This window comes from Salarias fasciatus, chromosome 6 (assembly GCF_902148845.1).
Source record: "Salarias fasciatus chromosome 6, fSalaFa1.1, whole genome shotgun sequence".
NCBI lineage: Eukaryota > Metazoa > Chordata > Actinopteri > Blenniiformes > Blenniidae > Salarias > Salarias fasciatus.
In genome coordinates, this window is record NC_043750.1 from 2,427,756 (window position 1) to 2,453,945 (window position 26,190).

Sequence of the window (26,190 nt, forward strand, 5' to 3'; positions counted from 1 at the left end):
TCTCTAAGTTTTTCCTATTGTGGGAATAAAACACACTCAGGATGGGACAGGAGACAAGATGGGGGTGGGAAGGAAGACATGGTGGGAGTGGATACCTGCAGGACTTAAATCCAAAATCCCAACTGCAGCTGAAATGACTGATCACTACATTTCTAACCTTTGAAGCAGTACAGTCCTACAGTATCATCAGCTGACCAACTGACCTCAGGACAGTATCCCTGGACCTGATTCTCTGTGGTGATGAGCTTGGTGATGATGCAGAAGACTGAGGCTCCCTGCAGAAAAAAAAAAAAAAACAAGGGTTCCTCATTATTGTCATTAGGGTTCCTCATTATTGTGGGACTGCTCAGTCACCTGTCAGACTATGCACACAAACCTGTGTCGGAGTGATGTAGTCTGCAACGTCCATCACCTTGTTGTTATACACTCCAAAGCCTTTGACCTTGGTCATCACTGAGGACTCAATGGCCGTGTCCCTCACCTGGTAAGCCTTCTCAAATAGAAACACCCAGCTGAAATATACCAGCACACACAGAAGCTTCATTTCAGTTTATTTAGACCTAAAACTTTCAGTGTGGACTTGGCTTATTACTAGCTTCATATGTTCCTATATGTGCATTTTGATTTCCTTATTCTTGTGAGTGCTTTGGGGACCTCTTTGGTTTTACCAATTGAACTACTATTGCAAGAACACATCATCAGTAGGGTAAAACTAACCCGTCTCACGACAGTGTAGTCCCAGCTCACGTTACCAGTGACTGCTAGATTTATGCTGTATCTTGCCTTGGTGCTCCTTAGAGGATCTTTGACAGGAAATAAAAGTCTCCTATATTAATGTGAAGCTCCACAGGCCTGAGCTCCAGCATCGCTGTGCTATGCTTGTAGTGAATCTGGGCACTAATGACTGGAGGGGTGAGCCTGTGGGTCCCGGAGCATGACACAGCTGACCTGGCTAGCTAGCTAGGTTGCAGCCATGCAGCACAGATTAGACCCACACTTGGCAATCGCAAAAGTCAATAAAACGATTGATGACCTGAAGGACTTTTGCCAACTGTTGAATGAACTCAGGGAGACTCTGCTAGCTAAGTCCATGGAGGTGGCACACGAGCAGTCACTAATCATTGTGTTGCTCATTGCTGCCAGGCACCCTGGGGTTCCACCTGCTCTACACCAGTGACAGTATATTAAAGATGGACAGAGCTTAAGTCATGTCCCCATAGCTTCCAGCAGGACGTCTCCACACTGAACACTGATAAACAGATGTAAATGTGATTGGTCCAGCCTGTCACATGACCACATCATGTGGCCGAAGGTGGCAGTGATAGGGCAATTTATTTATTTAAACTCAAAAATTCAAATCAACAGACGACTGACTTGAAAACGGGAGTCTGGTCACGATGACATGGTTGTAGAAATGAGTGATAGAGACTAAAACATGTACTGAAACTGTTTTTTTTTTTTATATGCTTATTTGCAGTCTGAATAGCTCTCTTCAGACGGGTTGAGTTGAGTTGAGTTGAGTTGAGTTGAGTTGAGTTGAGTTGAATTGAGATAAACTTTATTGCCCCTTTCGGGAATTTTTTCTTGGACAGCAGTGCGACTGGCTACAGGTACAATGTACATACAGAAAAAAATTACCAGACAACATAAAAACAGAAACAGCAGAGGTCAGCAACAAGCATGGTCAGTAGTTACTGCACAGGGTTAAAGTGCGGTGCTCATAAAAATCATCATTAAAAATAAATAGGAAGTTAAATGATTGAAGAATATAAGAATAATAAAACCATGAATAAAAGAGGAATAATAGCAAATAAGAGACCGGTGGCAATAAACAGCTAAAAAACAGAAAAAGACAAAAGAAGAAGAGAGGGGTCTATAACCTGAAATTAGATATCAATTTCCAGGAAACAACTTACTCAGACTGTTTGTTAGAAGACTGTTTGTTAAGAAGAGATATGGATGTTGGGAGAAATGAGAGCTTATAGCGATTAGTTTTGTATTTGCTTGCTCTGTATCGTCTCCCAGAAGGCAAAAGTTCATATTCAGGAAAAAGAACATGAGAAGGATCATTAAGAATCTGATGTGCCTGATTAAGGACCACACTATCATAAACAGACTGGAGAGAAGGGTGGTCTTTTTGACCTATTACCTTCATAGCAGATTTAATCAGTTTGTACATTTTTGATTTACCCTGGGTGGATAGTGTGCCGAACCAGGCTGCCAGTCCATATCTCAAGAGACTCTGAAAGATGGCATTATAGAAAATCAACATGATTTCTCGCCTGACACCAAACAGTCTGAGTTTGCGTAGGAAATGCAGCCTTTGAGATAATTTGCTGCAGAGGAAATCCACTTGGTCTGACCATTTCAAAAAGTTGTCCATGATAATACCTAAATATTTGTACGAGGCAACCTGGTGGATAACAGTTGTCTTTCCGTACCGAGTCATGTTTCTGTACCCCTCTCGGGTTGAAAACCATCTCTTTAGTTTTTATAGTATTTAAAATGAGATTGTTTTTCACACACCAGTCCTTAAAACACGTTATCTCATTAAAATACACAGAGGGACATTCACCAGCATGCAGAAGACTCAAGATGATTGTATCATCTGAAAATTTGATGATGAAGTTATTTGTTTGGCTGCTTCTGCATTCGTTTGTATACAATGTGAATAAAAAAGGGGAACTCACAGCTCCTTGTGGGACTCCAGTACTACAATGTTTAACAGCTGATAGTGTGCTTTTTACATTTACTTGTTGTGTCCGGTCAGTTAAAAGAGCATGGAACCATTTTAGAATCCAGGGGTTTACCTCTAAATTAATTAGTTTCTGAATGATCAAGTGAGGACCGACTGTGTCAAAAGCAGAACTAAAGTCTGCGAATAAAATACGGGCATAGGCCTGGGATTTTCCAGGTGCTTACTGACCAAATGGGTCACACTAACAAGCGCATCCTCTGTTCCATGCCCTGCCCTGTATGCATACTGGAGGAGATCCAGATATGGGGACAAGCCAAGTTTGATTAAGTTTATAATGAGTTTTTTGAAACATTTCATGACAGAATGGGCTCTAGCTTCGTAGACTGTGCCGAGTCCACCCGCTGTCAGCGGAGCGCAAAGTGCGCCGTCGGCGGATAAAGTCAACAGGGCGTGTCCAGAAAATTGTCCTAGTTTCGTGAACCAGGTGCAGTCACGCCTCCATCCCGCCCACTGGCGCAGGTGGCGCAAGAGGGAGGAGAGAAAGTGGGTTTAACCCAGCTGAGCGTAATTTGACCAATCAAATGAACACCTCTCCTTTTTTTCAAATGCTCTGCCGCAAAGGACACTGCTTCATTAACATGATGAAATACATTTTATTTCCTGGCCTCAATACTAAACCATAGTGAAGCAACAGTTTATATGAAGATATTTTAAAATAAATAATCTCTTGAAGAGCTTGGGGAACCAGACAAATGAAATAACAATGCAGACACATTTACAGGCTAATACTTCTTTCAGAGCGCCGATCGGCTCCGCCGAGGTCTTTACATACAGCGCGCTTTTACGCACGGCACTATTCATTCACAAAGAAAGACAAGGCAAACTGACAGGTGCATGCCTGTAGCAAATGCGTCGTGACAAGATGCAAGATCAATAAAACACTCTAAGAGCCTGCCCAAGACTGTCCGAACCGTGTTTTGGTCCTATGGTGTGGAATAACTTCTGACATCGTGCGGGTTTCCTCCTCAAAATCACAGGTAGAAATGATGATTCATTTGCTTTTTACGCTGTTCAACGCATGCATATACAGCCGTGCGGGATCCACATAGTTCCGCGCCTGCAATATGTTCATTTTATTTTTTTAATCAGATCAGTCAACTGAATGAAGCCGCTGTCATTGCGTGGAGTGTGTTGGTCAGCTCTAGTGACAAACGGACTGGTTGTCCATATGAAGGATTTTCTTTAAGCCGGTTCAAAATGACCTGAGAGATCTTCCGAGCACAAAATAGAGACTGTTCATGCACGAATGAGGCGACGCAAAGCGGAGAGTCCCTCATTTTTGACTCGTTCATGATGACAGAGTTGGTTTCACAACTCTGTAGAGACAACGTATCCTGCTCTGGGCCCGGCCGAATTGTACATTGACCCACTTGAAACCATTTTCGTGTGTGGTTTGTTTTTCTTTTGTCTTTTCTTTCTTTCTTTCTCTTTTTTTGTGTTTTTTTTTTTTTGTTGGTTCTTTGCCTGAGGAAGATCGACAGCGGTCGAAACCTAGCGCGAAAATAAGATAAATAAACAAAATATTAAGTCAAGAGGATCAGCAAACCTTTTAATGCCTCATGTCTGCTTTATCAATGCCTCAAATCAGGTTTCAAAATTTATTTAACTTTTTACAGTGAGCATTTGTGCAGCGTCACCTCTCACTGACACTCCGCGCACTCGTGTCCCTGATAAACATGCACACACACACCAACACACATAAAAAAGTTGTATTATTAACCATCAATAATAATCAAAAGCATATTAAAATGAGTAAAATAAGTCTCCCCGGCTGCGCACCAGGACGGACAACTTCCCACACGGTACCGTCCTGACTCTGCTCATTTGATTCTGGGACTACATCCTCGACAGGACAAAGGTTTTTATTTCGAAAATATGTTTGTTCTAAAATTAATTTTTGGAAACGAAAAATACATGGTTTGCTGTACTTTGATGGAGGATATAATATTTTACCTGAATCTGTAACTGGCACCTCTGGAGACGCTGGGCCAGTGCTCCTGCTGTCAACTACCGTGTTCACTGTTGTGTTTAATTTTATTACATTAGTTTTTTTTGGGTTTTTTTACACCATTTTATGTTATAATTATTTAGTTGTAAACTGACAGTAGCCTACAGTAATTCTCTATACCTGGAGGTGATGCGTGAGCGCTTCATGCGCCACTGTACAGCAGCTGGAGGTCGGCCGGACATTTTTGGGGCAGCAGGATTAAATTTGTTTCGCTGTTTGGCGCGTGCCTGTTCTGACTCTGATTCAGAACGTTCCTCCTCTTCACTCCAGTAAAAATCGCTGATGTCCGACTTGTCTCCGCCATCGATTCCCCCTCACTGACCTCCTGTATCATTGCTAAAGCTTCTTCCACCTTATATCTCTTATTTATGCCTGTTTTTATTGTCTTTCTTTTGGGATTTGCTTGATGTTTTTGGCCGTCTGTCTGATTGTCTGCTGTCAGAGCTAGCTCCCTGTTCAGATGCACGCATGAACCAAAACAAATCAATAGCAGAGAAAAAAAAAGCCCCGTGAAGTGCGTCTTTTTTTATCAGGGGTCTGTGAGACGCTGTTGGCCTTTGGAGGTATAAATGCTTTGTAATATTATGTGTGTCATTGTTAGGACCTTATTTGCTTCAGAAAAACATACAAGACACATATTTAGGAAAAGTCAAAGAATTAGAGGACAAGGAAATTATTTTTAACAGATTTATTTGAATTCCAAAAACCCAAACGGTCTGTCAGACCATTTTGGCTGTTCTAGTGCTAAAGAAGATAATAAAAACAATTATGTGCTTCATGAGTGATTCTGTGTATCTGGGTCATCAGATCCTCCACTCCCCAGCCTGCTCACACCTTCTGCACTAAACTCTCACTGCGCCCAGCTGATTCTGTCGACCCCTCCCCCTGGTGCGCCGCCACGCCCATCTTGGCGCAAGTGCAGCGGACCGGCCAGACACCCTCTTCTGCGCCTGTTGAAAATAGGAATGCGCTGCCTCCGCCGGTGATCATCGTCAAGTTGCGCCGTCAAATTAGAGCCTAACATGTTAATGTAATCGGGTGGAAGTCCTTATTTACCTGGGGATGTGGAATATTTGGGACTGGAATGATTATGGACTCCTTCCAGAGAGCAGGAACATGGTGACAGTCAATAGATTGCTGGAAGATGGGGAGCCAGGCAGCAGATTTCAGATTTCAGATTTCAGTTTATTCATTTGTCCCTTGGAGGGCGATTCAGTGTGCAGTAGGTTCACATTCATACATAACATAAATATATAAGACAACATAAAAGCATAATGAACCTCGGTGCATAGTTAGCTCCAGTACAAATAAAAAGCAGATCAGCAAGGTGGACCCATGAAACCAAGCTGTGTGAAACATTCCAGACGGTAAATAAGAAATGACAAACTACTGTCAGCAAATATACAGTAGTTGCATAGTAAAGCATGGAAACTGGTAGACATGCTATTACTTCCTCTTCTTCTCGGCGTTTAAAGCGCGGATGGAGAGAGGCACAAAGGAGAATTTATATCTGTTTTCAGTCGCTGGAGGGACAGTGAAGCGGTGGCCAGAGGGGAGGAGCTGATCCTCCTGATGCAGAGGGGGGGTTTCGTCTCTGCAAATGTTCTTGGCTTTCTTAAGCAGCTGGATGTTATAAATTTCCTCCAGGCTGCTGAACTTCACCCCGGCTACTTTGGAAGCAACGTGCACAATTTTCCCTAAGGAGTTTTTGTCCTTAACAGCAAGATTACCGTACCAACAAAGGATACAGAAGGAAATAACGGACTCGATAAAAGCACAGTAAAACATTTTCATCAGGCTCCTGTCTACCTGGAATTTGGCGAGCTTCCTCAGACAAAATAGGCGCTGCTGACCCTTTTTACAGAGCATGTCACAGTTGTCATCAAATTTGAGTGAGTTTTCTATTATCGTGCCCAGATATTTGTAACTGCTCACCAGTTCAACTGTGTGTCGATTGTGAACGACACTGCGATGAGGAACCTGAGTCGCTCGTCTGAAGTCAATACAGACTTCCTTAGTTCTAGTAACGTTGATCTGTAAAAAGAAATCATCACACCAGGATACAAAATCGTCAAGTACCTGGCCGTGGCTGACCTCCTCATCAGGGAGCAGGCTGACTATAACAGAGTCGTCCGTGTACTTTATGATGAATCTGTTTGTGTGACGACTACGACAGTCATTAGTATACAGAATGTAAAGAAGTGCAGACAGAACCCAGCCTGGAGGTGAACCGGTTGAGGATGAGAGAAGGCTGGACAGTGTTCCGTTCACTCTGACTTGTTGTGATCTGTTAGTGAGGAAGTCAAGAATCCAACCCACAAGACACCATCCAGACCAAACAAGTCCACCAGTTTCTCCACCAGGATGTGAGGCTGGATCCTGTTGAAAGCTGATGAGAAATCAAAAAAAAGCAATCTGACATGATTTTTGCTGCCCTCGAGATGTTTGTATACCAGGTTGAGTAAAGTAGCTGTGGCATCTTGAACACCTCTATTGTTCCTATCAGCGAATTGGAGGGGGTCTAGTAGATGCTCGGTTTTTGCTAGTATCTCCATTTTAACTAACTTCTCAAACTGCTTCATCACTGTGGAGGTCAGTGCCACCGGCCAAAAATCATTCAGTGTGCTGGGATTTCTTGTTTTAGCAACAGGTACCACAATAGACTGTTTCCATAGAGATGGCACAGTCTGAGGAGAGAGACACGTTAAAGATATAGTGGAAAATAGGGCCAAGCTGTTCAGCACAAGTTTTTAACAGGCGACCGCTTCTATGATCAGAGCCCGGGCTTTTCTTTGGTTTACATTTTTTGAAACACTTAATTACATCTTCCCCTTCAAGGAAGTGGTTTAAAGGAGGAGCAGATGAGAGGCGGTTTTTAAGCTCAGTGTGTTTTCTATGGAAATCAGAATCATCGAATCTTACGAGGGTGGGCCCAAAAGAATCCGGAATTTGACTGTAACTTTTTATTTCTGACATTTCAAAATAAAACATCACTGTCGCCTTCAAAATAGTCTCCATCCGCATTAATGCAGCGCTCCAGCTGTGTCTCCCACTTCACGAATGCGTCGTCAGACTCGTGCGTAATTGTGCCATTTTTTGCCGGCTGCGATTTTTCTGTCACCTCCTCCACATCTGCAAACTGCTGTCCCTTCAGCTCCTTCTTCAACTTGGGGAACAAGAAAAAGTCACTGGAGGCTTCATCTGGAGAATAAGGCGGATGGAAGAGGAGATTCATCTCATTCTTCTCCAGAAACTGCGTGACGCGCAGCGCCGTGTCCGCTGGCGCTCTGTGGTGGTGGATCAACCGGCTCCACTCCGCCACGACGCTCTGCTTCCTCCTCACATCCTCACGGAGCGTCTGAGGACTTCCTGTAGTAGTCCTGGTTTACAGTCTGACCTGGAGGGACAGACTCGCTGTGGACGAGACCCTGGACAGCCAAGAAGCAGCTCAGCATTGTTTTCACGCTGAGCGGACCTGACGCGCCGACATCTGACCCTTTTTAAACCACCCGAACCACTCATGGACCTGATTCTTCCCCAGAGCATCATCCTTGTGGACTTGCTGCAACAAGCTGAGTGTTTCTGCTGCTGTTTTTTCCCAGCAAAAAGCAGAATTTAATGTTTGCGTGCTGCTCTGGCTTCCCAGTCAATGTCGCCATTTTGGAAAAAATGGCAGACTGCCGCTGCACTCTGTTACTATAAATAGTGCCTGACAGGCGTCAGTGTCACTCTGGGAGCTCAGATTTCTCACAGATGTGCATGAGGCTTACCTGCAGCACATCTGACGGCCAGAAGTCGGAACTCATTATTATTATTGTTTTCTGACCAAATTCCGGTTTCTTTTGGGTACCCCCTTGTACATAAAAGCCATTAAGGCTCTGAGCTAGTTCTAAGTCTGAGTTGTAGCCATTGAGTTGAATGTGTTTCTGGCTACATTCGTTCACCCCAGTGATCGTTTTCAAACTGTCCCAAACAGAACCCAAGTCATTTGTTTTTAGCCGATTCTCAATTTTCTCCTTATAGTGCTTTTTACAGGCTCTGATCTCAGCAGTTAATTCAGATGAACAAGACCTAAGCAATATGCCTGGTATACCATCAGGCCCTACAGTTTTCTTAGTGCTCACTTTCTTAAAGGTGGCTTGGACCTCCATGGGGTTTATTTCCACCTGGTTAGAAAAAAGCAGTTTTCAAAGGACACATCCAGCAGTACAGGGGAAGAGGACTGAGAGGACTGCGAATCAAATCTCAAAAAGAAGTCATTCAAAGAGTTGGCTTTGTCAAAATTGTTGGGGGTGACAATTCCCTTTTCATCCATTGTCGTCATATTAGTCATCCTCTTCATGGAGTCCCACAGTTTTTTACTGTTATTGGAGTTATAACTCTGCTCTAATACAGACCAATGCCTCATTCTAACCTCCCTCAAGACTGCATTAATTTCTTTTTCTGCAGCGGCCACACCCACGCCATCTTTGTTTTTAAAAGCAATCTTCTTTTTGCTTGTTATTGGAAAAATGGGTGACCACTTTTTTGGAATTAAGCTTTCAACACAGAATTTAATGTAGTCAGTGATAGTCTCTGTAGCATCGTCCATCCCCAGATCATGGAAAATGCTCCAGTTTGTACACTCAAAACAGCCCCGTAATGTCTCTAAGCTGTCTTCGTTCCATTGCAGAATGGATTTTTGTTGAGGCTTGCTGGACTTAAGCATAGACATATACATGGGGATGAGATGGACTGTGTGATGATCAGAGTTGGAAAGAGGTGGGGGAGACTTAGCCATATAAGCCCCACTGACATTTCCATAACACTTGTCAAGAGTTTTGTTGTTCCGTGTGCTGCATTTCACATATTGATAAAACTCAGGTAAAACAGACTCCAGCTTACAATGTTTAAAATCTCCAAAAAGGAATATGGGGCCTGCAGGGGTCCGCAAAAGTTGATTGTGCGCACATTCCATGAGCCGATTTGCAGCTTTGGCAGCGTTCCCATTTCAGGGTACATAAGCTGCACAGATAACAATCTTCCCAAACTCCCTGGGGAGGTAAAACGGCCGCAGAGACACACAGAGTAGCTCCAAGTCTGGGTCACAAACAGACTCCTTAACTGTGACTTGTTTACACCAAGAAGAAATGCCCCTGTCCTGACGCACACAGGAGAAACCCCGCAAGTCAATCAGTGCGTCGGGAATGTCCTTGTGTAGCCAAGATTCGGTAAAAACCATAACGCATGACTTTCTATATTCATAACTGTAAAGCGCATTCATTCTGAGTTTGTCCATTTTACCGTACAGAGAGCGCACGTTGCTCAAGATGATAGATGGCAGCGGTGGTTTGTTTCCCCTCCATCTGAGGCGCTGTCTGACTCCTCCATGTCTGCCCCTCTTATGACGATAAAGTCTTTTTTCGGACCCTCCACTACCCACGGTGAGAGGCGGTGGTCTGGTGTGGTTTGCTTATATCCCTCCAGCTTAGCGCTATGTGTTGAAGTTCACCCCAGTAAAGAAGAGGGTCCCTGGTCCTTCAGGTCAGTCACAGGTGCCTCACTGTTGTTTTGGCTTACAGGCTGAACAGCAGTGCAGAGTACCCGGCCTTCTTGGAGACCCTGGGAGGGGTACTGGACAGTGCTCCGACTGGGGACTCCATGGTTCTACTGGGGGACTTCATTGTTCTACTGGGGGACTTCAAGGCCCACGTGGACAGAGACAGTGAGACCTGGAGGGGGGTCAGGACTCAGGGCCTCCCTGATCTGAACCCAGTGGAGTTCTGATACTGGATGTCTGTTCTAGCCACAGTCTGTCCAGAACCAACACCATTTTCCAGCACAGGGGGGTCCATAAGACCACCTGGAACCAGGACAGCCTAGGTCAGAGGTCAATGATCAACTTTGTTGTTGTGTCATCTGGCCTCTGACCTCGTGTCTTGGACACTCGGGTGAAGAGAGGACAGAGCTGTGGACCGATCTCCACCTGGTGGAGGAGGAACCTGGAAAGACCCAGCAGAACCAGACCTGTTGTGAGGGCCTGCTGGGACTGTCTGGTGGAACCCTCTGTCAGCAGGGTTTTCAAGCTTCTCTCATGTCCCGAGGGAGGCTGGGGACATTGAATCTGGTGGTCCGTGTCCTCCACCTCCATTGTCGAAGCAGCTGCTCGGAGCTGTGGTCTCCTGGTCTCCTGGTTTCCAGGTCTCCGGTGCCTGTCATGGCAGAACCCAGAACCCGGTGGTGGAGACAGGAAGTAAGTGCTGCCATCCAGCTGAAGAAGGAGTCCTGGAGAGTCCAGAAGCAGCTGACAGGAACCAGCAGGCCAAGCAAATTGCAAGTCTGAGCGGTTGTGGAGGCAAAAACCAGGTCTGGAAGAGCTCAGGAGGACATGGAGGAGGACTACCATTCGGCCTTAAAGACATTCTGTCAAACTGTCCGGCACCTCAGGAGGGACAGCAGGCCTTCACTAACACTGTTTGCAGTGGAGGACGGGAGCCGCTGTCCTCCACTGGAGACATAGGACAGTGGAAGGAAGACTTCCAGGACCTCCTCAATCCCGTCCCCACGTCTTCCTGGAGGAAGCAGAGGCTGAGGACTCAGAGGTGGACTGAGGTCTCAGAGGAGGACTGAGGTCTCAGAGGTGGACTGAGGTCTCAGAGGTGGACTGAGGTCTCAGAGGAGGACTGAGGTCTCAGAGGTGGACTCGTCCATCACCCAAGCCAAAGTCACCGAGGTGGTCGGTAAGCTCCTCGGTTTCAAGGCACCGGGGGTGGATGAGATTTGACCTGAGTACCTTAAGTGTCTGGATGTGCAGGAACTGTCTTGGTTGACACGTCTCTGTCTCACCTGGGAATCAGGGACAGTACCTCTGGATTGGCAGACCGGGTGGTGGGTCCCACTGTTTAAAAGGGGGGCCAGAAGATGTGCTGCAACTACAGGGGGATCACACTCCTCAGCCTCCCCGGGAAAGTCTATTCCAGGGTACTGGAAAGGAGGGTTCCACTGTTTTTGGTGAACCTCGGATCCTGGAGGAACAATGTGGTTTTCGTCCTAGTCCTTGAACACTGGCTCAGTTCTAGACCCTCCATAGGGTGCTCGAGGGCTGATCCGGCAGCTGATTTGGCGGCACTCTTGGGATTTGCTAGTGAGAAAGGTGCTTCTGTGGAGCCTGAATATCGGCATTGTGATTTGTCAGATATTTTCTTTCCAGAAGGTGACGAGGCCATCTCAGCAGGAAAGAGTTAAGCAATTGGCATCCCTCTGGTCTAAGTAATTTGTTTTGCAGAAATGTTTCTGACTGAAACAGTGATTTTCTTAGACCTCACAATAATGGAGGCTGGCAAGTCTGGGTTTTCATTTAAAAAACATATCTTAATGCACCAGCAAGTTCATCAGGTGAATCTACAAGAACAGCTTGAGTATTCAGCATTTCCTGAAACTTTGGTGCACCTGTCATCCTAGCAAATACGAGGCCAGATGGACCCAGCTGTTGCAAATCTCTCCATGTTTCCAAAGTTTACATGAAGTTGCAGTAGAGCTCTGCACCCTTACGAATCTATCAGTAGCTGGACTCCTCAAGCCCTTCACTATCTTTTGGTTTATTTTTCATATCACTAGACTGCCACTCCTCCAGTAAATGCATTATCTGGTATATAATATTTCTCACCACTTGGGGAGGCGTCACTCCAGGAAACATGCAGACTAAATGGGAACTCTCAGAGGCAGATTTTGGTGTGGGTGGTATGGGGAAATACCCAGGGCAAAATCTGTTAGAGGGAGAAGGACTCACAACGGGGGGGGGGGAACTGTTAAACCACCAATGAATAGAAAATGCGGTGTTAGGGCATCCGCTAGTGGGAGCAGCGAAGACCTGGGAGTCCAATCAAATGATGAAACACAACTGCATGCATTTTGTAATATTATGTATATCATAAGGATATATATACACACAGTACTCGAGTTGAGGGGGGTTGAGGGCGGATGGCGTCCCCCCAAAATAAAAACGATCAAAATCATCCCCCCTGTAAAACTGCCATCCCTTCACTTTTTACAGTAAATGTTGGAAATCCATATTATAATTATAGAATTATTTCATCATTAGAAAGTAGCACGGATGCTGCATAAAAGGAATAAACTCTGAGGGCGCTGGAGTGCTCAAACATGCAATGATGCAACATGACTGTTATTTCTACAATTCTACAATTCTACAATTTTATTTAGCAGACGCTTTTGTCCAAAGCGACGTACAACACAAGCATTATTATTATTTCTAATTGGTTGATGCCTGATGCGGGAACGGAACAAGCAGCAGTGCAGAGCGACATCACTTCAGCATCAGCATGGCCAAACGAGCGGCTGGACAACGAGATGTCAGGGAATATTTTAAAAGGATACTCCAAAGATTTTGGAACCACGCCCTATCCCTACCATTTTTATAGTGAGACAAGATCATACATACCTTCATTGTCTCTGTGCGTCCAGCGGCTGGCTCCCAGCTGTTAGCATAGCAGTTAGCTTAGCTCAATAGCTGGAGGTGAACAGGAGACAGACTTGGACTGACGAAAGTGGACAAAATACTCCTCACAGTGGTCCGGGTGGTGGCGTATTAGCACGTGAAGTAAATCCCAATGGTTATTAAAAAAAATTAAAAGACGTGTTTTCTTTTTAACCCGTTTTAAGAACATCTTGATACACACAGACCCGTGCATGCGCAGTGGTCCGCGGAAGGATATACAGGTGCGCAGCAGTGCTTAGCTGGAAGGAGCCGGCCCTCGGACGTAACAATGTTTATATATGTAGCCTAGCAAAAGCGGCTAGAGCCAAGATGGACGACGAAGCTGAACAAGAGTTTACAGACACAGAGCCAGAGTCATACCTGTATTAGCCAGAATACAGTGAAGACGAACTCCAGTTGTTGGATGCTGAGCAGGCAAGAAGAGAGGCTGAGTCCGAGGCAGTGGATCGGGCGAGGTGCGGAGCAGAGACAAAGAGCAGGGGAGGATTGGTGGTGTCGATGTGGGGTCTGCCATTCAATGCCGACCGAGGTGGAATCATTTTGCTGTTGTGAATTTAATATGGTGCTGCCGTCGGTGGGGAGGCTCTCTTTGTGTCATCAGGTGGAAAACCATGGAGACTGTGTCACACGGACCGAAAACTTCACAGCCATCACAAATCCAGGCGTGATAGAGACCTTTTTCCATGTCCTGAAAACCAATTGGAAAAAGCGTCCCAGGCCTGCAGGAGCTGGTGGACAACTGTCAGTCGAGTGAGTACACTTTATTTACAGTGCTGTGATTGTGCTTTGACTTCTTGCATGAGAAAGTAACTTTGATTAAAAAAGTAATTGCATAATGTGTATAAATAAACTTATGCCAAATTATTTTACTAATCATATTTATACATATGTCTTATTTATTTTTTTCAGTCAAAATAGGTTGGTCTCCTACCGCCTAGTTTTGGAGTGGGCGCTGCAGGGAGAAATGTTGGGAAAAGACAATCGAAAACCATTGCCATCCTGCGTTGTCCAAGCCATCAGACAATGATATCCCTCAGAGACGGGTGTCTACGCGGGTTTCAAAGAGGCTGAGGATGCTATGGACATGCTGTAGGCCTGTACAGGGATTGTAGTCAGTCCAGTTGACCTACTAATATGTCATTTATGCACGTCGTTGTTCTGTTTACATTACTGGTATTGCAACAATCTAAGTTCTTTCACAAATAAATTTTTTGAATACTTTTCCTGTGTAATGCTTGATTCACATTGGATATCTATGAATAATTATTTGATTGCATTGGTTATACATAATCACACTCTGAACATTTAAACATTGCAATCTGATCATTTTAATTTTTATATATGTACAGGACATTTCAATAAACAGGATGGTACGCTCAGTAGAGTAGAATGCAGATACATCCTTTATCACCTGTTACTTAGGCAAGGATGAAGAATGCACAACCTTTGAATAAAGAATGAAATAGTCAGACATGTTATATGTTCCCATATTTACAATACTTTGAAAGTACTAGCGAGACGTGTTAGTCTCATCCAGGGTGTATGCTTTCTTCATCACCTTAGTCCTTACTACTAAGTACAGAAAAAATTGTTAAAGTCCCTGTATAAAACTTTGGACAGTGGAAATACTCGTAAGTGTACAAAAAAGAATTGAGAAGCTTGCATTAACACAATAACATTTCAAAATACAAACAGAACTGTATTCCATAATACAGAAACATCCTGAGTATTTCTTTTCTGAGATGAGGACAAAAGTGATGATAAAATACGCTTTATTTGAAACGTGATGTGTGCATTTTCACAGCATCCTCCTTGTTGGGTTTTGGGACCAGACCGATGTTGGCAGCCGGAGGAGGGATGGACATGCGTGATGTGGTGTGTCTGTATTTCACTGCGGTTGACAACCGTCTTTGGATCACTTGCTCCATCAGGCCCTGTCTGAAGCTCTGAGTCTTGTTTTGGTAGACTGGTTTGGCCACCCTTTGCTTAGACTGCTTCTGGTCCACAACATTGTGTCTTGGGAGCCCTGAAAAACACAGAGAAAAACAATTTTACAATATTTTACTTGTAACACAGTGTCAATTGCAGTAAATAAATGCCACTGAAAAGCACTAAAAGTAATTTTATGCAAAGGACAACATGTTGGTGAATGGATTGTAGAGAAGAGGAGAGGAGGATAATTGATCAATAGGGTTTTCCTTCTGCAGTTGTGGCCTGTTCCTGCTTTGCTGCATGGTTTTCATTGTGGTCCATGACAGCTAGCATCGTGCGTGCTTTCATGGCGGGATATGAAAAGTGTAGTCGCTTGGGGCAGTACTTCAGCAGGGCATTGTGGAAGACTTCAAGTTCACCTGTTGAAATAAACAAAATGATGCATAAATTCACTTTTAAGCTTAGACAGATACAGTGTCTAATGAAACAGTTATTATTATTATTATTTTTTTGCAGGCATGGGTGTTTTTTGAAGCTCTATTGCGTATTGAATTAATACAAGCTGTGTTTATGTAGAAATTGCACTTGAAACAATAATTCCAAAAGGCAGCTTTGAACGCCATTGAACTCACCAGTGTGTTTGAACAGTGTCATTTGCTCAAGATCTCTGAGCAGGCTTTTGTTCATGACCACATCATGCAGGGCTTTATAGGCAGGAGAGTCTTCGGTCAACCACCTCTTCTTCCTGTGGTCATCTGGTGACAGCTCTTTGTGATAGCACGTGTGTGCCACACCACATTCCTCCCACCGATGGACTCCACGTATGTGGTGCAGTATTGACCTCCATCGTTGTGCCAACTCCTGGTAGGAACATTAGAAATGAGAATGTGTCAGTATAGAAGTTGAATATTTCTATTCCCTAAATAGCTGTGTGGGGAAAACAGTTGTTCACACACATTTTGTGAGGTTACATGAAAAAAAAGCAGCTTCATTGTACATGTCTGTCAGCCATGGGTTGTAGTGTTTTGTGTGTACCTCTGGGTCTCCCTTGGAAGAGCGACAGCACCACCACATGTGGTTTGCAATGCTCTTCACCCAAGGAGCCAGATCCTTGCAGTCCTTATGAACAGATGCTGCCAAAAGTTTTTTCTTGATTCCTACAAGCAACCGTAGTGAAGAAAAGAAACCCATACCACCCTTATTCCTGCATATAATACACACTGTGAAGAAAAGGGGCACGACATTAGTAATGAATGAGTTTTGTGACAACTAGTGAAGTAATTAAAAAAGAAAAGAAAAATTACCTTTTGCAGTGTGCCATGGATCAAACTCATGTCTGATCTCAGGGTGCGATTCCCTCATTATCTTTCTGATGGACGGGTGTCTGTCCGTGGTGACAACCCTGATGTCCAGCCCCTCATCAAGAAGTGTTTGAAGGCCATTCTGGAAACCTAATGACTCCATAGCCACTGCATTTTTGGCCTGGGTCACCTGGGTAAGAAGTGAAGAACAGTTATTTGTGGTTCATTGTGTAGAATCTTTATTAATTAGGGCAAATAAAAACATTTGTTTGGCTGTTTTTAAATAATCATTACCTGAAGCAAGTCAAACAGCACAATCTGTTTGGTGGAGTCATCCATGAATGAATATGTGGAGTATTTGCATGAATGGCCTGGGCTGTCACTCCTGGCATCTCCACAGACCTCCACCCCCTCACCATCCAGACATCGTCCGATGAGTCCTGCTAAGACAATCTGCTGTTGCCCCTGGTAAGCTTCTTCAGTAACAGGAAACAGGTAGCTGGACCGTAAATCATAAAAAGTTGACTTGCTGAAAAACTGAATATTGCAAAGTTCCGCCCGTTCTGCTATGTCCGTGTACGTTGCTCCAGTGAAGAGGATTGCTGCCGCTGCAACTAGGTTGCTTTGTGCCGTCCCACGAATGTTTGGATTCGACACCCAGTCTCCAGTATGGTTGTTCAGACAACTCCAGGTCACTTTGATTTTGCTGCCAATCCTTGTTACTTTTTCCACTGAGCCAATACCTCCACACATTCGGCATCTTTGGAAAAGTTGTAGGAGACAGGATTCATTGACGATCCACTTCCTTTCAATCCGTGTATCATTCGTTCAATTGATATTCAATTAAGAATCGAAAAAAAAAAATTGAAAAATGAGTCGTTTTTCCTTTTTTTGTTTTTAAAATGAAAACAAATAAATGAAAATTGGTTTGTTTTTCAATATCCCGTTTGTTAAGACAGATCAAATACAGGAAATTTGAAATACGGCCACAGAGCAGACTTTCATGTGATTTTTCAATTTCTTCGATCTCCGTGACCCGGAAGTTCTATCGTCTGTGTTTTGGTTTCTGTCGGCGGGAAAGTGGGCGGGTCACGTCAACCTGTGGGTCAGTTTAAGGCCAGCACACACTACAGAATCCCGATCTTCTCCTCCCGGCCGAAGCCGACAAGGTCTGACTGTCGGGAGTATGCAAATGAGTTCGGCTCCGATCTTCGTATAGTGTTCGGTGCGTTCCGAGAGATTTTTTCCAGTCGGAGCCTCTCGGGAGGCGTCGGAAGGGGAGATCATCGATAATGAACATGTTTAATATTTCTGATCGCAAATCCTGTGGAGTGTGGAGCTCTGAGAGGCGCTGATCAGCTCCGAGTAGAGCTGTCCACACCCTCGAAATAAAGCTTTCTGATTGGCTGGTGCTGCTGCTTAAAAAAATCCCCTCTCAGCTGTCAGAGATGGAGACATATGTGAAATATATTCACGATATGACAGTGAAAGAGAAAAGTCAGAACTCCTAAACTCAGCAGTGCAGAAAGTGAGAGGTTAATCCTCAATAACTGGATCCTCCTGGATAAACTGTATTTCCTCCATTCAGACCCAAACTCCGATCTGATTCATTCATCTGCATCGCCAGTTCTGCAATAATTCAAAAGTAATAATTCATCTCCATTATTAACCATCACTCAAGAATGAGGAAAAAAATACATGGAAAAAAAAAAAAAACTTCCTGACTCCGTGCCTTCAGAGCACAGAGCGACGTATAATGAAACTTAACAAAGCTCAATGAGATTTTATTCTGGTGTAAACTATCCAATCTGGGGACAAAGCGAATGATTTAAAATATTTGGTGATTCAAAAAGGCACCACAGACTGCTACTAATAACTTTATTCTACTTTATTCCCTCTTCAGTAGCCTACTAGAACATTTACATTTTCTGACAAATGGGGGGGGAATATAGTGAATATCGTGAATATATTTCACATATGTCTCCATCCCTGACAGCTGAGAGGGGATTTTTTTGAAGCAGCAGCACCAGCCAATCAGGGAGCTTTATTCCGAGGGTGTGGACAGGTCAGCTCTCAGCTGATCAGCGCCTCTCAGAGCTCCACACACCACAGGATTTGCGTTCAGAAATATTAAAAATGTTCATTATCTACGATCTCCCCTTCCGACGCCTCCCGAGAGGCTCCGACTGGAAAAAAATCTCTCTGAACCCCCCGAACACTACACGAAGATCGGACCCGAACTCATTTGCATACTCCCGACAGTCGGACTTCGGTCGGGAGGAGAAGATCGGGGCAAAATTCGGCCTGATCATTCTGTAGTGTGTGCTGGACTTAAACTGACCCACAGGTTGACGTGACCCGCCCACTTTCCCGCCGACAGAAACCAAAACGCAGACGATAGAACTTCCGGGTCGCGGAGATCGAAGAAATTGAAAAATCACATGAAAGTCTGCTCTGTGGCCGTATTTCAACTTTCCTTTATTTGATCTGTCTTAACAAACGGGATATTGAAAAACAAACCAATTTTCATTTATTTGTTTTCATTTTAAAAACAAAAAAAGGAAAAAACGACTCATTTTTCAATATTTTGTTTTACGATTCTTAATTGAATATCAATTGAACGAATGATACACGGATTCCTTTCACTCCATCCTCCTGTTTGATCTCTTGAAACCTCGGCTGTGTTTCCAGAGCTGGATCCGTTCCCTGAGGTTGACGTGTGTGTAGACGCCACAAAACTGCTGTCTGCAGGATCACTGGCAACCTCCGAAGACATGCTAACATCAAAGGCTGATGTCTCTGCTGTAGTGTCCATTTCAGTTGGTCCCTGCAATAATAATAATAAAAAAATGGATCCCATAAAAACATTTACATGTGTGTATGTATGTGTATGCGTGTGTGCACACTACAGTAAAATTGCATGTCACAAGACTTCTCGTTTATGTATCATCATTGTGTTGCCAGTGTTAACTTTGTAAGAGTAACAAAAATTAATCAATAACAGTTACTTATTATACATAGAGTGAAGAAACGTCTTACCTCCAAATACAAGTAACTAGTGATATGTAATACATTACATTTTAGTAAGTAACTTACCCAACAATGATAGCTGTACATTTTATATTAAATGGTATGTCATTTCACACAATCAAAAATACTCACTGGAAAAACCAGTTTCATCCTGGATGGTGTGGATGATGATGCTATGTCCTGCAAAATACACATTCATTTATTTTTACTTTATGGAGATATACACAGAATTGTGATAGGAAATGTGATTTATCTACTCACAGATTGAGTTGTCCAAGTAGGTGCCAGGGCAAGGTATCTCCCCGAGGTTGATGGCTTTGTGCGAATCCCAGGTACATGAGGACTGGTGAGCTGCAAGACATGGGGCTGGAAGAAGGCTTGAGGATGGGTTCTCTCTTCTGTCGGGGGACTTTTTACTGGTGTGGAATGTGAACAGCCAGCAGCACCCTCAGTCTCCATTGAGCCATCTTTTCCAAACACTGGCAGATCCTGCTGGACATCACTGGCCTCAGCCTATTGATACATGAAAAATAAATAATATATAATTACAGATTGAAGAAGCTGAAGGGATACATCGAACTTCAATAATACATGAAAACTAAATTTACTATCAAAAACACTCAAAATGTAACCGTGTACTGAGAGTCAGTCTTTTGTTTTTGGGAGTACAACTTAAATAGTGTTACAAACTGTTTTGGTGGTCCCAAAATAACTTTCAGGGCAGATGATTTCTTGTTGCTTGTGGTTTATACATGCTTTGTTGTACTAAGTGACATGAAACAAGTGAAGAGATTGGGGAAGTACTTTGTCTGAGGAAGCTCTTTTTACAGTGAATCAATGGGGACAATCATTCCGTGTGATTGTTACCATCCCCCTCCTCCTCACGAAGTCACCAAGCGCTCCTTATTGTGTAAACACGCGTTTATGTACACAAAAAAAGCATCACTTAGGCTATACTCCACATAAACCTATCACTCATTATATGGACCCCAGACGCAGCAACACAGTGATGTAACAAAGGCCCAGTTTACACGGGTGTTTTTTCAATCAGATAGTAAACAATCGCATTAAACGGAGTGTATTCATGTACGGCATACAAAACGTTCCACGATGAATCCTTGTTTACAAGGACCCTGGTGAAGCGGATTATACAGCGTCCTGTGACATGCACACAAAGCCTCATGAGGAGCTTCCAGTCTTCCTCTCCGCAGCAGCAGTCCTCAGCACCGAGCAGAATGTTTCTATCTGCTGATATCTGCTCCAATAATGTCCCAACATCTCCATGATACGATGCTGAGGGAGCGGCTGCTCCCCGGCCGGAGCACCGCCGCCGAGCGGCACGTCTCGGTGTGAGCTCTGTTCCGCATGCCAATGTTCCGAATTAACTGGTGCCCGTGTTAACTTGTGACCAGTACATAACTGAAACATGTAGTTGTTCTGGCGATCGTCGGTTATCGACAGTTACAGTGAGTGCATACGTTTAAAGTCTTTTGTGAGTCTGACTTTAACAACTGCTGTAATCAGCATGTGTTTACAAAGCCGCCGTCATGCGTTAACACAGGAACCAGTTAATCCATAACACCGGCCGGACCATCGCTCATAATCTGCTATGGAGCTCTTTATACAACTCGCTGTTGCACGATTTGGTTCCATCTCGCCTCTCCAGTGAGCCATCAGCGTGTTTAGAGTTGAATCTACAGTAAACTCAAAAGCATTGCATAGTATGAGTAACGTATTTTACTTACCAGAGCCTCAGGATTTTCTGTTTGTGGCTGGGGAAGGCCAACCGATGGGACGGCTGTGTCTTTGAGAAAATGTCTTTTAGAACCAGTCCTGTGCTCCGTTTTTGCAATACAATCCTCCTTCACAAAATGGTCCGAGCAAATAAGCAGGCTTTCAATGACATGGTACAGTGTGTTGGGGTCCAGGTGGAGAGCTGTCATCCAATTACGTAAGCGCTGCGGGTTGCGGGCTGGAAAATGATGAAAATTCACCATCATCCCGCGAGGTCTGCATTCAACATTTAAGCATGTTGGCACAATGCACCTCCGAGGCATGATGTTTTTTCTTTCACCGAAAAAGTCACTGGTTTACTAAACTCACCGGGCGCACTTTTGTTTACTTCTGCTCCTTCCGGCTAAGCACTGCTGCACACCGGTATATCCTTCCGCGGACCACTGCGCATGCGCGGGTCTGTGTGTATCAAGATGTTCTTAAAACGGGTTAAAAAGAAAACACGTCTTTTGATTTTTTTATAACCATTGGGATTTACTTCACGTGCTAATACGCCACCACCCGGACCACTGTGAGCAGTATTTTGTCCACTTTCGTCAGTCCAAGTCTGTCTCCTGTTCACCTCCAGCTATTGAGCTAAGCTAACTGCGATGCTAACAGCTGGGAGCCAGCCGCTGGACGCACAGAGACAATGAAGGTATGTATGATCTTGTCTCACTATAAAAATGTAGGGATAGGGCATGGGTCCAAAATCTTTGGAGTATTCCTTTAAAAAGACAAGATTTACAGATGAGCTTTAAATCAAGACTCAGGAATCTTAGTCATTAATTTGTATTCATCTTCAAGTAGCCAGACTTGCCACAGGCTGCATGCACAATAACATAACAGCTAGTTTTCCAAAGTCGCCGTGCAGCCTCCAAACTAGCTCATGTTAACGTTAATCTAGCAAGTTAAAACACAGAACTTGTCATTCAGTCACATTAGATTTGGGTTTATGAACATGGAAAACATGGAACGGCTTACTGTTAATGTTAGACGAGAGTTTGTCTCAAATATTTTACCAGTATTAAAGATGAAATATTCTTCACGTGGCTAATACTATTTTCACCAATAAGACTCGTCAGGCTACAAAAATAAGTGGAGATGTTTGCTAAAATTCAGAAGTTCAAGGCAGGTGACATTGAAGGTGATCTCCAACGAGTTTTTCCCCCTTCTGGGGCCTTTTGCTAGCCTGTAAGTTAACACAGACAGTGAATATGCTGTACATTCTGTCTGTTATCCATGAGCAAGCTCATGAACTTTTAATCATTTGTGAAACTTAATAGCATGACATGCCTGCTCATCTATCAAAGCCTATAATGTTGTTTTCTTGTCATAGAGGAAAGCCATGGCAGGAAGCAGGAGCGTCCAGAGGAGGAGGAGGAACAGGTTTGATTATTAAAATGGGAATTCCCAGTAATTGACTGGTTTTTCTACACAATAATTGAAAAATCTGAACACTGTCAGTCATCTTTTAATGTAATTGAGTAATTTTAATGTAGAAACTGATAACAAAATTTTCATGACTGTCAAAATGACTGATTACAACAAAAAGTACAGTGTAGTTTACACACTTATCTTTTTCTATTCATATGTAGGCCTACTAGTATATCACTCATTATCTCAGTGAAAATAAGCAAAATTAATCCATGCTTGATTTTGTGTTTTTTTTTTTTCGTGGAAACACAGAGAGAGGAGGGTCGGGACAGGAGAGCAGGAGGGCCGAGAGGAGGAGTCGGAACAGGTTTGATTATTTTACATTGAGTTTCGACTCTTTTTCAATGCATACATAGGCCTGCCACCTGCCGTGGCTCATTATGTCAATGGAAATGAGACAAATTAATCTATGTTTGATTTTGTTGTAAGAGTATTGTAAAATGTTGGAAATTCTGTTCTGTAAGTTGCTATGATTTTTCAATTAAAATAAACTTGACTTGATTTGAGAGGATTCAGAAGTCTTATTTACAGTGTTTTGTGTTGATAATGAATTTACATGAATGGGACTCCTGCCCCCCCCCACTCCTTATTTTGTAAAGATGAAAAAAAATTGACCATCCCTCCTGAATTTTTTTACAACTTCTCTACTGTATATAAATGTGTGCGTGTGTGTGTGTATATATTTCTATATATATGTATGTATATATACGTAGGGCTGTCAAATGATTACATTTTTTAATCAGATTAATCACAGCTTACAAATTAATGAATCATGATTAATCACAAATAATCACAATTTCCAACTATGTCTGAAATATACCCTTTTTTCCTGTATTGCATTAACAAAGAAACAACAGGACATGATTATATATATTTAACATGTGAAGTGTTTTATATTTAAGGCTCCAAATAAAATAAAAATTCAAAAAACTAAAACATGCACACCATAACATAATGTGTGTGTGTGCAGCGCTCCCTCTGCAGTCCCTCTACAGTTGGCTTTTAGCAGGAGTTACATTTTCAGGTCTGTAACAAATGTAGTACCACAAGAAAAGTCAAACTAAGAAATACTTCACTTGTTTCTTACACAATTAAACAGGTGATTCTAGCCAGTGTTCCTTTTTTTGTGGAAAACAGAAAACTGCTTCAACATTTTTTTAATCAAACAAGTAGAATCCATGGGGCCAGCGGCTTATCTCCCTCCATACTGCTTTCTTCTTCTGTTGTGATAAATTAGTTGGCCTCCTCTGCCTCCTGTCTGCTGCCTCAGAGCTGAGGCTTCTTCTTCTTCTTTGGTGCTTAAAGTTCGTGTTCGGAGTTTTGAAAGAGACAGGGGTTTTTTGTTTTTTTTTTTTTTTTTTTTTTTCCCCTTGTCCTGTTCGGCAGCTGGGGCGTGCAATATTGTATGATTGTAGCCTTTTACTATCCGAACAGATTTTAATGTTAGCAGCAGGACGAGACTGAGTCTCCTCCTGCTGCTGCCTTTATTTAAAGCTGGCGTCCGGCATGGCTGAGGACAGGACCGGGACGGAGATGCTCAGAGAGCAGGAACAGAAAGAGATAAAGATAAAGAGAGGGAGAACGGAAGGTGGGGGGGGGGCACAACCTATGTACAAAGTCACAATACAATAGAGAGGTTTTTTTTTAATCCAACGTCCTGAGGTTCTGCCCTCCCTCTGCTTTTATGACCGACCAAGCCACGCCCCTTTAATTGTGCACGCTGTTATCCGTCGGGTGAAAATGAGAGCCTCTGAGTCCTACAGCTTCCTGCATGTTGAGCTGTTTACGGTGGATGTTCAGCAGACAGTGGATATATCCGAGGTGAGCGCAGCGGCTGCTGCAGAGCTAACTCTCCCCTGCTGGGCGAGCGCCGTGCTCTCTGGCTGCTCCACACTGACTGACAGCAAGGCGGAAGCTCAAAATCTATTGGCTGAAGCTGACCGGCGCTTTTTCGGATAACATGGGGGTCTATGAGACGAAGGCGGAGCTCATAAATAAATTCTTATATTGCTTTATGCTGATATTATATTATAGTATCGAACCAGACTGACACATTTAAGCTCTGTTAAAAAATGATTCATACATTGGAAACCAGCAGCTTGTATTCCATGAGGGTGCACTACCTCCACCGCTGATAGAGGTGAGGCTTGTCATGATGCGCATGTGTTAAACTGCGTTAAAAATTTTAATGAGATTGATCACATAAATTAATTATATATATATATATTATATATATATATATATATATTATATATATATATATATATATATATGTATATATGTATATATGTGTATATGTGTATATGTATATACATATATATATATATATATATATACATATATATATATATATATTTATATATATATATATATATATATATATATATATATATATATATATATATATATACAGTGATACCAGTAGTGATTGGGACACTGGGAGCAGGAACCCCCAAGCTGGGAGGATGGCTCCTGCAGAGACCAGGAACAACGTCTGAGAGCTCTGTTCAGAAGAGCACATATATATACATATATACATATACATATACATATATACATATATATACAGTGATATACACACATACACACACATAAATATATATATATATATATATATATATATATATATATATATATATACATATGTGTGTGTGTGTGTGTGTATGATGTCAGTTTTGACAGTCAGAACCTTGTTCAAGGCAGAAACTGGAAACAGTTTGATCTTCATCCAGTTTGTTGGACATGTTTTTAATGAAATATGAAGCCATGCATTCCAGACTTTGAGACTAACTGCTAACATGGAAAGAAAACCAAATTGTACTTACCCAACAAAATAAGTGATGATGAGCAGTTGGACGACTCGGTTTATGATTCCGATGGTCCAGCTCTTCACCACCACTGACTTGGTGGTTTCGTAGGTGAAGAAGTCCTTTATACATGACCACATGGTGGCAGTGATCCTCAGGACCAGGCGGGATGCCCCACAGGCTGCAGTGACAGACCAGCTCCAGATGGAGGTCCCCAGTTTGAGCTTCTTTTTTTGGAAGTGGTGATCAGTGTTCTCCTCCAGCCGGACGTCTTCCTGCTGTGAAGCTCACTGCGACTCCGCTCTGTCCTAATGCATCAGGATGAAGATCAGCAGTCATCCTCAGCTCTCTTCACTCCGTCTGGAGATCCTCTTCCTCCACCTCCCTCCCCTCCTCTGCATCCTCCACCTCTGTCAAAGCTCTGCAGAAAGCTCTTGCAGTTCTGCTTCCACAGGTAATGAAATTAAGTTCTCTCTGATAGTTCCCTTCATGTTTCGGGAAGGAATAGTGTTACCTTTAAACTCATTTTCTCTCTAATTTAGAACATTAAGGCTGTCAGTGAGCCAGGAAAGTTTCATATATCATCCATACTTGCTCCAGCAGCCAGCTTCTCTTCAGGATACCCTGGTTCCACAAAACCAGACACAAAC

At 43.2% G+C, this 26,190-nt stretch overlaps 1 protein-coding gene across 1 annotated transcript in view; it reads right to left on the bottom strand.

The window, feature by feature from the left end:
- The window catches only part of p2rx4a (purinergic receptor P2X, ligand-gated ion channel, 4a), a 55,838-nt gene extending 30,152 nt beyond the window's left edge, over nucleotides 1–25,686 (bottom strand). The window contains exons 1-3 of the mRNA XM_030095199.1: nucleotides 25,559–25,686; nucleotides 377–512; nucleotides 204–275 (exon numbers count right to left, since the gene is read on the bottom strand). Of these exons, the coding sequence (XP_029951059.1) occupies nucleotides 204–275; nucleotides 377–512; nucleotides 25,559–25,680 (330 nt within the window). The 5' untranslated portion in view covers nucleotides 25,681–25,686. The remainder of the gene's footprint in view (nucleotides 1–203; nucleotides 276–376; nucleotides 513–25,558) is intronic.
- Nucleotides 25,687–26,190: the final 504 nt, after the last annotated feature.